The sequence below is a fragment of the Macrobrachium rosenbergii genome, chromosome 12, assembly GCF_040412425.1.
Source record: "Macrobrachium rosenbergii isolate ZJJX-2024 chromosome 12, ASM4041242v1, whole genome shotgun sequence".
Classification (NCBI taxonomy): Eukaryota; Metazoa; Arthropoda; class Malacostraca; order Decapoda; family Palaemonidae; genus Macrobrachium; species Macrobrachium rosenbergii.
The window spans coordinates 81,326,664-81,340,035 of NC_089752.1; the positions used below are offsets into that span (position 1 = coordinate 81,326,664).

Below are 13,372 nucleotides of genomic sequence, written 5' to 3' on the forward strand. Positions count from 1 at the left end.
ACAAAGGAAAATCTATTTCTGAGGGAGGCCCGTGTCACCCGGTGACCCTCCCAGGAGCAGATTTGCCCCCTACTTGCTCATGCCAAGTCTGGGGGGTGGTGCTAGTCTGGAATGAGTTAGATGGCACTGGAGTCGCCGCTTGGCGTGGGCGGGTGAGCGTGGGCGCTGGTACGGCACCTCGCTCTTCCCGGGGATCTTGACATGGGGATGTCTATCGAGTGTGGCTCTGTGGTTGTGATCCTTCACTCACCCTTGGTTATACCGACGTCTTCATTAGGAGATGCTCGATCTGGGGGTAGTAACTCCAGCATTCCTGAAAGCTTTTTTCTCTGGTATATTTAGCAATATTTATACCTAGAAATTCGTGTTAGTATGGAATTTCACCGGGTGACACGGGGCCTCCCTCAGAAATAGATTTTTCCTTTGTCAAAATCCCTTTTTTGTTCATGCATACCTATGAATGATGGTTCAATTTTTTGTTATCAAGCCTGACTAAAGTCCACCAACTGTACATACAGTAGCTGCAATGACATGGTAAGTGTGATGACAACTTGTAAAACAAAGGGCATATTGACAGACAAACTGATGGAATACACTGATAATCCTATTTCATGTAAATCTATGCACAGTAGTCTAAAGTTTCTACCAAAGTTGCCCAAAATCCCTTCAACCCTGTAAGATGATGACCAGACAGCATTAATGTCACATTACACAACAACATTTACATAAGAAAAATTTGCGGTTGAATAATCTTTTTTTTTCTTATTTACTTACCAGAACCCTGTTGAATTGATTGTGTGGATCCAGGGGGTAAGGTCTGTGGGCTTATCTCATGGGGAGGACCTGGGGGTGCTGGACTGGGCCCAGGGGGAACTCCCCCAACTTGGCCTACACCAGTGCCCACTCCCCCTGTCCCGTGACCACCTACACCACCACTCTGTTAGAGAATAATATATAGTTTGTGAAAAAAAGCTACACTAAATACACATTTGTCTCAAACATTATAAAATAAAATAACCCTTTAAAATTCTATAAAACTAATACACACAAAATAATGTAAATTAATATGGTACTGACAAAAACCCCTTATTAAAACTGTTTTAATGCTTCATAAATAATAAAAATCTTTCCAAGATCTAAAGGCATTATGCCTGTAAGCTTCATCAATAAATGAAGCTGGATCACCCATACAAAAATTAATAAAACAAGAAATAATACAAGAATTTCATTAGGCCACATGGTATGCTATGGAATAAAATACTGTTCACGTGTAGAACTTGGGGAAAAAAGGGTTATTCAGAGTAGACCCGAAATATCCAAGATACTATACACTCAAGAAAAGCATTATACAATTTGAATATAATATACTGTATACTGATGTGAAGTTATGGGAAAAAAGGACACATTTTCTGAGTTCAGTCCGTGTCAGCCGGTGAAATTCCATTACAGCACGAATTTCTAGGTATAACAATGCTAGATATACCAGAGAAAAAGAGCTTTCAGGAAAGCTGGGGTTACTACCCCAGTCGATAAATCTTTCAAGACGCGGTATAATGAAGGGTGAGTGAAATACCACTACCACGGAAATATACTCGAAAGATCTCTCCTTATCAAAACCCCGTAAAAGAGCGGTGAGCCGTTACAGCTCCCACCTCAACACCCGCCAGGACAGCGACACCAGCGCCACCCACTACATTCCATTTTCTAGCACGTGACACGTTCGCTTCTTTTTGTGTGCTCGTCCCTTTTTTGGATTGTTTTTTACTTCATCTACAATGGCTTCGAGCACCTTTTCCATCTCTAAGTTAAGTACCATCTTCTTGTGGGGTTTTGATCTGTTTATGGCTGTTTTGGTCTCGTATTTTCATAAATATTGGGATCTTCTTATGACGCCACGCGTCCCGGTCAGCCATGTCGACCGCGAGACGACTCCTTCTGTTCTTTCGGTCGGAGTTTTCTCCTAGTCGCTATATATATATAGATTTTAGCCCTTGAATTCCTTCCTGGTGGTTCCGTGCAGTGTGGCTCCCCCTCCAATTTTAGTTTTTGTTTTGCATTTTTGGCCTGTCGGCCTCTCTTAGGAGTTGCTCCGTCCAAGTACCACCCCCACCAGGTTGGGTTCTTTTTCCTTTAGTCTCATAGGCTATTATGTTATTCCTGAAGATGGTGCTCTTCTTTTAGTTTTAGTATTTTTAATTTTATTTGTTTATTGTTTTTGGTTGTGTAGTTTACCTCTGGTGGGCCTAAAATGTTTTGAGGTAGGCTACGCTTCCTGTGAACGTAATTTTATTTTGATTGTTTTTATATGATGGTTGTAGTGTGGGCTCCATCCCTTGCCCTGGGTGCGGAGATCAGGTTGAGGGAGTTTTGTTGCTGTTTCCACAGGGATCGTTTTAGGGTCAGAGTGAGCCCCTTAGTCCTCTTCCTCCACCGGGGGAATCGGAGTTCTTTGGGTGTGTTTCCTCTAGGCTAGTCGCCTACTAATCCCCTACTGTTCCTGGTTGGCTCTCGGCACAAAATTTCTCTCCTGTTGGTTCCTCCTCTCCTTTACACCCTTTTCTCCTTCCTAACCTATACTAGGTTAGGTTTATATTAGGCTACGCCTAGGAGAGTTGGACTTTGGGCTGTGTAGCTCCCTGGAGTAGGCTTCCTTCCAAGTTCATTGGGAAGGAAGGATGCAGTTGAGCGGGTGTCATGTTCTCCTTGTCTCCTCTCCCCTTCCGGTAGCCTACTCCTCTTCACCCCCCCTCCCCCTCAGCCTTGCTGCGACTGCGTGCGGGTGACGCTAGATGGCGTTTTCTCCGAGTCAGGGACTTCTCCTATTGGTAGAGGGATTCGCTCCCTCCCATATCGTCCCCAGCTCGCTGTGGTGGGATGGGTGGTTCGCTTGCTCGAGCGTGTTCGGATCCTGTCTCAAACCTCTCGTCTCCCCATCGAGCTACGAAGTTAGGGTTTAGGTGTGGCCCCGCCGTATGTTATGAACATAGATCCTTTACCCATTTGTTTCTCCGGCGGGGTGGTGAATGTGGGATGATTCTATGTCACGCTAGCGTAACGGACTCCTCCGGTCTCCGGAGTGTTACCATCATTGTTATTTCTGATTATTGTTATTATTATTATTATTTTGTTCTACCATATACGTGATTCGGTCCCACACCGGGGCTCCGCCGTTAATTTTCTGGCAGCCCTTATGGTTGGTTCCTGGTTTCTCGTTCCTTCATTCCCGGAGTCTTCCGGGTCTGAATCCTTACCTTCCACTCTGTGCATTTAAAGCTTATTGGCCCAGTTTAATTTGGTAGTTCTTCACGCCGGAGTATTCCGGTTGTAGTTGAGTTTCCAGCCTTGCCGACTTTATTTTGCTTAGAGTGTGAGGTTCATGTACTGTTACCTTTACAGACTGTTCGCTGTGAGGAGCCGGGTGTACCGCCTCCCTTCAACAACCCTACGGGCACGAGTGTGCCGGACCCACGCTGGTTGTGCGGTCCGACTGGACGACCTGGTTGTTTGGCACCCGATGGCTGTGAGGTTTGCTTTGCTCTCTCCTCAACCATCCAAGACGAGTCGGTAAGTGAAAGTCTTCTTTCCTCCGGTCCATGCTCCTCATACGATCGTTGTTTATATTCTCCGTCTGTCTTTTCATTCCTGACTAACTGCAGGTTTCCTTGCAGGCGGATGAAGCTTCCAAGAAGTCTGCCTTGGAATCCCTCCGGGCCTGGGTGGCTGGGTTCGGCAGGAATGTTCCGTCGGGAAGCCCTACGTCCTCGACGCCAGGTTGAGGGACTTGCTTTACCCGGCGCACGGGTGGGCGCTGCAGTACCAGAAGAACTTGCCACCCCTATTATCCAACAGATCCGTGATGCGACCCAGCCACCTCAAGTGGACATCATGTATGCCGAGGTCTCGGAGGATGTTGCCGCTTTTCTAAATCTCGACTTGGAACCAATGAATACGGAGCAGGACCAGGTGGTAAGTGGTGAGGTAAGTGAGGATATTGGGGCGGGCCCCCCTTTGTTTGACTCCCCTGCTTCATCTGTATCTTCATTTGCAGGTTTTGTGAAGTCTTCCTCTTTGGGTGATAGAGCTCCGTCTGCTATCCCCAAGTTGAAGACTTCATGGAAGGCGAAGGGCTATAAGTCCTCGACTTCCAAGAAGGCATTGCCCTTCCCCCCGTCGAAGGCTAAGGTTTCAGGACCGGTAGCCTCCGGGAGTAAATCTAGCTCCTCCGGCAAGGGCGCGAGTAAGAGGGCGGCAAAACCAAGCCCTCCTCGCCAGCCTCTTTTGATGCGCAAGCCCTGGCCACTGAACTATACAAAAAGTTCACGGAGGACCTAGATTCTAGGTTTGAGAAGATCTCAGATAAGTTTGCCAACTATGACAATATACTGGCAGGTTTGGCTCGCCAACCTGAAGCAGAACCGCAGTATTCTATCCCCGACACTGCGGACCTCCCGCCGTTTGATGTCGGAAAACCCTTGGCGGTTCGCACCGGGCCATCCAACATGATGGCAAACTTATTTTAGACGGTCTGGGCACGAGACGGTTGGAGGAGTTGGAGTTCTTCCCCCGATCTCTTGCCCCCTTATCCTGGCTTCGTGAGGCTTACTGAAGAAGCCTGATTGGTCAGACAAGGTACCTAGGGAGACTGTCATCATCCCTAGAGACCAAGCCCAGTCGGCTCTCCTGGCGCACTCTGACGGAGTGGCAGGCAGTGAACACAAAATTGACCCCTTTCAAGGGCAATTTCACGATGTTCACCCTGGGAGAAGATCTTCCCACTCCTTGCATGGACAAAGTTGCTCTGGCTACGGCCCGAGCATGCTTTGATGGGAATCCCTTTCTCAATTAAGGGAAACAGACCCTACTTCCTGGTATTCCCAGGAAGTAATGAGTTCTGGGTGGACGCCCGTCCACTTTCACTGTAGGCAAGCTGGACCCTCTTTGCGCTTCCACGCAGTTTAGTGAACAACTCCCTAAGCTGCCGGAATCATTGTTAAAGGCGGAGTTTGAGACCCGACTAAGTTAGCCCGGTCCTTGAGCTCCGGCTGTCTTACTGAGGCTACTGCCGTCTCCGGCTCGGACGAACCCTTTTTCCAGGTCCTAGCTAAGTCTTTCCTGGCGAGCTTCCAGTTAGACTTGCATGAGTTTGTTATGGCTAGGCTGGAATGCAGAAAATTTATTTTTGCTGACGCTACAATCCGCCACGAGCCTAACAAGCTCATTAAAAGCTCAATCTGGGGACCTAACCTCTTCCCTGAAGGAGAGGTTACATCCGTCATGTCTGAGGCTACACGGGCCAATCAGAGTCTGCGCGCCGGTGGGGAATTCCCACTCATAAGCGCAAGACCCCAGAATCGGCTGGGCCCCCAGACGAGAGGGGAAAAAGGTTCAGGAGACATAAGAGGCCCCATCAGGCGGTGGTTCAAGCCGCCCTGGTCTCGGCAGTGGCCCAGCCATCTACCTCTAAGTCCCAACCCCAACAGTACGTGTTGGTCCAACCAGCGGCGCCCTCCTATGTATCCTCACCAGCATACAACCCACATATGAAGGCCGTGGATTTTTTCACGGCCTCAATAGGGTTGCAAGGGGGAGGAAGGGCAAGGCCCCCACAGAGGAAGGTCTAACACCACCCCAAGGGGGAGAGGACGTGGTATAGGGAACAAACCCGCTCCCTCCCACTGAGAGAACGCAGGTAGGCGGTCGCCTGTATTGGTTCAGGGACCAATGGACCTTCAGCCCTTGGGCACACAGCATTGTGTCCAAGGGACTAGGGTGGAGCTGGATCAAGAATCCTCCCCCTCTAAACAGATTCTACCAGCCACCCACATCAATCCTACAGGATTATGTAACAGAATTGCTCAACAAACGGGCAATAAAGAAAGCAAGGCCCCTAAAGTTTCAAGGCAGGCTATTCACTGTTCCCAAAAAAGACTCCGATCAGCAAAGAGTGATCCTGGATCTATCGCGTCTAAATCTCTACATAAAATGCGACAAGTTTCGCATGCTTACGGTAGCTCAGGTTCGGACTCTACTTCCGCGTGGAGCCGTCACCACCTCTATCGATCTTTCAGACGCTTATTATCACGCCCCGGTCGCGGAACTTCTCTCAGTTCCTCGGTTTCAGACTCGGGAATCAAGCCTACTCCTTCAGGGTCATGCCCTTCCGGTCTGAACATTGCACCCAGGATATTCACCAAGCTGGCGGATACGGTAGTACAGCAGCTCCGGTCCCAAGGAATCTCCCTAGCAGCGTGCCTGGACGACTGGATAATCTGGGCTCCAACTGTTCCGGAGTGTCAGAAGCCACGTCCATAGTCACCAATTTCCTAGAGTCATTGGGTTTTCAGCTGAACAGGAGAAGTCCCGCCTGACTCCGGAGTCTCGGTTTCAGTGGCTGGGTCTTCAGTGGGACCTGTCCTCCCACACGTTATCTCCTCCTTCCAAGAGGAAAGAGATATCATCTCTCACCAAGAGGTTTCTCAAAAATCAGTCAGCATCCCGTCGGTCCCAGGAAAGGGTCCTCGGGTCTCTCCAATTTGCCTCAGTGACAGACCTGCTCTTGAAAGCCAAATTAAAAGACATAAACAGAGTGTGGCGGAGTCGAGCAAACACCAAGCTCAGGGACAAGGTCTCCTCTATCCCTCGGATCTTAAAGACAAGACTGCGGCCTTGGACCACAGTCAAGGGCCTGTCCAAAACAGTTCCACTTCAGTTTCCCCCTCGGCACTAGTTATCCACACAGACGCTTCTCTAAGCGGCTGGGGGATATTCACCAAAACAGAAAGTACAGGGAACGTGGTCCACAATGTTTCAGCAGTTCCATATAAACACCCTGGAAGCCATGGCGGTCTTTCTAACGCTGAAGAAAATCCGCCCCTCCCAATCGGATTCATATCAGGTTGGTATTGACAGCGCAGTGGTAGTTCATTGCATCAACAGGGGCGGCTCCAAATCAGGTCGAGTAAACCAAGTGATGGTAGCTATCTTCTCCCTGGCGAACAAGCACGGTTGGCACCTGTCAGCCACCCACCTAGCAGGTGTCCGGAACGTGGTGGCGGATTCCCTGTCCAGGACTACCCGTTGGAGACAGAGTGGTCCCTGGATGCGGAATCTTTCCAATGGATTTGCCGGGTTCCGGGACTCCAAGTGGATCTGTTCGCAACGGAGAGCAACTTCAAGCTCCCCTGTTACGTAGCCCCCAACCTGGACCCTCAGGCGTTCGCCACAGACGCAATGACAGTAGATTGGAACAATTGGGAGAGAATTTATCTGTTCCCTCCAATAAATTTGCTGCTGAAAGTTTTACACAAACTAAGGACATTCAAAGGTCAACCAGCTCTGGTAGCCCCCTATTGGCCGAAGAGCAATTGGTTCCTCTCCTTCAGGAACTGGGCTTATGGAGTCTTGATTCCCAAGCCCATTCTGACCCAGACAGTACAAACCAAGACTGTGTCAGCTTCCTCAAGGATTCAAGATGCCCTAGCTTTATGGACTTTATAAAGTTCGCAGCTCAAAAAGGAGCAAACATTGACCCTGTCAACACTGTTTTTAGAATCAGATAAAAGAGATTCTACTATTAGACAATATGACTCAGCAGTCAAAAAGTTAGCCTCCTTCCTGAAAGCATCTGAAGCCAAAATTATGACGACTAATTTAGGAGTTTCCTTCTTTAGGTCACTGTTTGAGAAAGGTCTGGCTCCCGCCACTATTACCACAGTCAAGTCGGCATTGAAGAAAGTATTTCTTTACGGCTTTAAAATCGACCTTACAGATTCTTATTTTTCATCCATCCCCAGAGCATGCGCTCGTCTGAGACCAGTATCACGTCCACATTCGGTTACTTGGTTTCTCAATGACGTCCTTAAGTTAGCGTCAGAGTTGGATAACTTCCATTGCTCTTATCAGGATCTGTTAAGGAAAACCTTATTTTTACTTAGTTTGGCTTCAGGTGCTAGAATTTCAGAACTGTCAGCTCTCACTAGAGGTGATAATTTTGTTAACTTCCTCCCATCCGGAGAAGTCCTCCTCTCCCCTGACCCTAGATTTTTAGCTAAGAACGAAGACCCACAGGACAGGTGGTCTCCTTGGAAGGTGGTGCCCCTTCCTCAAGATCAATCTTTATGTCCAGTCCATACACTTAAATCTTACCTCTCAAGAACTCCACAGAGTAAGTCGGGTCCTCTTTTTATCAGGGAGAAAGGTGGTACTCTTTCTCTTAATGGTATAAGACAACAAATTCTGTATTTCATTAAACAAGCCAACCCAGACTCAGTTCCTAAAGTTCATGATATTCGAGCAGTGGCTACTTCTATTAATTATTTTCATAATATGGACTTTTCAGAGTTATCAAAATATACGGGTTGGAAATCACCTCTAGTGTTTAAACGCCACTATTTAAAATCACTCGAAGCCCTGAAATATTCTACTATAGCAGTGGGAAGTGTCATCTCCCCACCTTAAATAATTATATCCTTTCCTTTTCCCCCGCCCGCCTACCTCATTTGCTTCTTTGCTTATTCTCCTGGTCGTTTATGCCTCACTGCCTAGCTCTTCATATTGATATATTTGTATTTGATGATGGAAAAATGTAATCTGATTAGCCATAATTGTTTCGTTTTATGGGTACTGGACAGTTTTGTTTGGCTCCACGCACCCGGATAATTGTGTGTGTTATTTTCATTAGTCTTGTCTCTTACATGTTTAAGCCTAAGTTTACATATATAGTTTTAAGGTTGTATTTCTTGTTCTGTGCACATTTCATGTTTCACTACTTTTAAGTAATTTTAAGATTTTTGAGGTTTTTTCCCCATCAGACCGGGGACCTCCAGTGTTTTGTAGTGTTAAGTTTATTGGTGTGCCTTAAAATTAAGTTGCCTTACTTTTAAGTATTCTTGCTTCATGGAAGAGATTCCTTAATTAAAGTTATTTTCGTTACAATTTTGCCTTTTCTTCAGGTTACCCCCCTTTTTTCCAGTAGTAGCAGTCTTGGCATGATTCTCTATCACTATTTCACCGCCTGACACGGGACTGAACTCAGAAAAGGGATTTTGACAGAGGAAAAATCTATTTCTGAGGAAGGTCCCGTGTCACCCGGTGACCCTCCCTGTCTAGTCTAGTACTCCCTCCCCTTCTTGCACATGCCAAGTCTGGGGTTAGTGCTAGCATGGAATGAAGTGGGTGGCGCTGGTGTCGCCGTCCTGGCGGGTGTTGAGGGTGGGAGCTGTTACGGCTCACCGCTCTTTTACGGGGGTTTTGATAAGGAGAGATCTTTCGAGTATATTTCCGTGGTAGTGGTATTTCACTCACCCTTCATTATACCGGCGTCTTGAAAAGGCGATCGACTGGGGTAGTAACCCCAGCTTTCCTGAAAGCTCTTTTTCTCTGGTATATCTAGCATTGTTATACCTAGAAATTCGTGCTGTAATGGAATTTCACCGGGTGACACAGGACCTTCCTCAGAAATAGATTTTTCCTCTGTCAAAATCCCTTTTTCAAAAGAAATTTGTGTTGGAAATTTTATTTTTCTGTCACTCCAATTATTTGAATCTCAAATAAGAAAAGACACTGATACTGTCTTCACCCTCAATATATAACTCAGACTTACCTTGGAGGTACAGTATCTCTTTTGTTAAATAACATACCAGGAGAAGGGTGTGGGTGTAAGAAAGTTGTTTGTAGACTGCATTTTATCACAGCTTGCAAGCTCATGTATTACTGTATAAGGCTTCAAATTAATGCATCAGTTCCCCTGATGTTTCAGACAAAAGGAATATGGCAGTACAGTATTCAGCAAGTGGTATCTGGCAACTATTTGCCATGCAGTGCAGGCACACAGCAACATTGCCACTCAGTGCCCAAATGATGTGCCATAGTGACAGTTTCTCAATCACTCACTAATGGATATTATGCTGGTGCTCAGTATCCTAGTAGCCGAGCAATAATATTCAAATTTAAAGGAAACTGAAATTATTATTATTATTATGTTTTATCTTTTAAGAGCTGTGGTCTTTTCAGTGACAGCCTAAGGAATTTTTCTTTCTTTTTAAATTTGGTCTGGAGTGGGTTTTTATCTTGGCACTAAAATCTGCCTCTTTTAGTGTATACAACATCAAAAAGCAAAATTATTTGTTGCATTCTGTTTTTACTAATCATAAACAAAATACTGTAAGGAAAGATGTTGAATATTAACCTATGAATGTTTGGCTAGGCCTAATGATCCTCACCTGATCTGTCAAAAGCTGAATATCCTGTAATATGGGTTATGACTTTGTAAACATGCATTGTGTGCTATTAGCTTTTCATAATCAATAATATACTGTATTATTTCATACTTGTTATGCAAATATATAAATGATCATAGCAGTGCTGAATGGCCTGTGGAACAGTCATACAGCAAAAATTCTAAGACCGTGAAGGTTTGACTAAATTATCAACTCTTTGAGAGAAATGTTGATACTCTTCATGGTGAGGTAAAACAGAAAATAAAAATGTATTTCCATACACGATTAACATCAATAATGGTTTGGTAGATAATACTGATATTGACTATACTGTCGAGTTGAAAAGTAACATTAAATCATTTCATATAATAACCTAATAAAATTTTGATAAATCCTATCAAATATAACAAAACAACAACAGTAAATGATGTTTACTCCATATATACAACAAAAAGTAGTTCCCTATTACTGGTCTAGCCTAATTTCAGTTTATGAATGCTATTCACATCCTGATATTTAGTATAACTCCAAAAGCATCAATAACTCCATTCTGTTCATTTTAATACCATTCCTTCTAACCCTAAGTGACTTCCATTAAAACCATTCAGTTGTACAAACAATATTCCCAATTTCCTTATGAGATATATTTGAATTCTCCTTCGTATTTGTAAAAATAATTTATTTCAATTCTATGTTTTTTATGACATTCAAAAAGGAAACTGACAATATACAAGGTTTATAAGTTATCATGCATCCAAACTGGTGTTCAGCATTTGATAAATGCAGGCATGCCAACTGAACTTCATACTCCAATATATTTTACTGCCTAAATGTCAAGCAAACTGTTTTCAAGTTGAAGGAAGTTATAACTTATATGACATTTCTGACAAATGTATCTTGTTTGCTAATATAAGATTCTTACTTTTAACAGAAAGATATTTAAACAGATGGTAATCTGATAACATCAGATATGCCAAACTCTATCTATTTTAATTTCTTTTGTAAAATAATACAGTATTCTTTCTTTTAACAGAGATCTTTAGACAGATGATAACCTGATACCACAATACATGTAACGATTTGGAAAAAAAATACCTAAAAACCTGCATAAAAATAAGTTTTCTTGATGTTTTATTTCACCTGATTCTACTTTTCATATCAATCAATTTTCTTCTCACACTAATTAATATATGGAATAAAAAAGGATACAAGATCCAAATAATGATGTATATAGTAAAGTGGTGTAACACTTTGGAGCTTTTATAATGAATTGGCATAACATACAAATAGTATTAATGAACAATATATTCTTGTTAAAATCACCTCTTTCCACGTTTTCAGATATATCATAAAGATGACTGAAACCTTAAGACACCACTTCTCCTTATGCGTTTGCTCTGTCACATTATCTTTATTCATGCTTTCTTTCTGTTTTGGCAAGTTCACACTTTGTGCAATTCATCATTCAGTAGAACACATTTCATTCATTTCATTCTTGAAAACTCAAGTACATAATAATGATGCAAAAATCACTGGTGCAATTGAAATTTCCTACAAGCTCCTTAATTATGACAGTAGCAGTGAATCACATCCTGATAAGAGTGCTGGCCCACCAGCTCCTTCGAGACCGAGGCTGAACAATATCCAGAGCAGTGTTACGATAAGTGTGAAAATCTCTCATCCTTTCTTCCTTCTCTGTTATGTATATTTATTTATTTCATAGAAGTTTTGAAGAGGGTCTTGTGACCTATTTAATACAGTAATGAATCTATCAACACAGTGGATATGATAAAACAAAAAAGTACACAAGCACAGCATGTGAGCATGCCTGCTGATTGCACATTTAGTAAGCAAGTAGCTTCTGTTTTGTACTGTATGCTGACCTCCACATTAAAAACCTAACACTGTAAATTCTCCTCCAGATTTGTGTGCTTGTGTGAGTGTGTATGCACATACAGTAAACCCGCCTTATTCGTGGGGGATGCGTACCACAGCCCCCACGAATAGCTAAAACCCATGAATACTGAGAACTGCCTATTTTGATAGTTCAAACACACACAAAACAAACTGAAAATGTTTATACAGGTATTATCCTACTTACGATGGGGTTAAGTTAAAAAAAAAAAGCCATAGTTTTTTGGAAAAAATGTAAGAAATACCAAAACGTATCTCGAACATAGCCTAGCCTACACTAGGATATTTGGTACAATGTATACTTATATGGTAGCCTAGCCTACACTTTAAAGTATACTATATACATACATGGTATAGTAATTATTAATATCAGCTAATTCTGGAGGTTCATGCAGAGTGACTTATGATAATTCAATACAAAGAGAAATTGAATAACAAACAAGAATTAGTTTAGCCTACACTATGGTATACTGTATACATATATGCAGCGTATCCTACATTATACTGTACTCTATATTCACATATCGTATTATACAAACGTCGACATGACAAATATGCATCTTTTCCATGGATCTTTTAAAATGTTATGCCTTAACTCACTGTATACAATAATACTGTATATATTACATTGCTTTTGTATTATAAATTGCGATCAAAGCGATCAATATTTTGGTTTAGAAATCATTTATGCGATGTTTATTTCGCCGTATTTAATTCAGTTCAGAGCACTTTTCTTGCTTCTAGTTAGTGTGAATGAATCTCTAGATACTTTATTTATGTGGGGCAAGGTTATTTTTCGTTATACGAAGTATTTTTAAGTCGAAAATATAACTAAAATACGTCTCATTGTGAAATTAATTTATCTATTATTTTCGTTAATGATAGATGATGATGGCCGTTTGTTTTGTGTAAAAAAATTCAAGATTCCATTTGCTATTTTCACTTGATTTCATCATAATATGAGTTTTATGTATTCATCGTTTATCGGCATAAAAATAGCAGTAATGTGTTCTTTTGTGCCCAGTAGTTTTGATTGAAATAATTTCTCTCCAATTTTAATTATGGTCGAGTTTCATCCATGTTGCCGATGCACGATAATTTATAGTACAGTTACAGTACAGTCATTAGCGGCTTGAACATTGTTTTCTCAACTTCAGCTACAACTTTCAGCTTAAATTTAGCTGTATATTTCCTTGAGGATCTTTTATCCATACCGAGTAAGGGTATAATGTAAAAATATA

General features: G+C 43.0%; 1 protein-coding gene across 8 annotated transcripts in view; it reads right to left on the reverse strand.

Moving 5' to 3' along the window:
- The window catches only part of LOC136843737 (eukaryotic translation initiation factor 4 gamma 1-like), a 721,796-nt gene that overhangs the window by 367,644 nt on the left and 340,780 nt on the right, over positions 1-13,372 (reverse strand). For all 8 annotated transcript variants that reach the window (XM_067112379.1, XM_067112380.1, XM_067112378.1 and 5 more), the window contains one exon: positions 775-937. In XM_067112379.1, the coding sequence (XP_066968480.1) occupies positions 775-937 (163 nt within the window). The remainder of the gene's footprint in view (positions 1-774; positions 938-13,372) is intronic.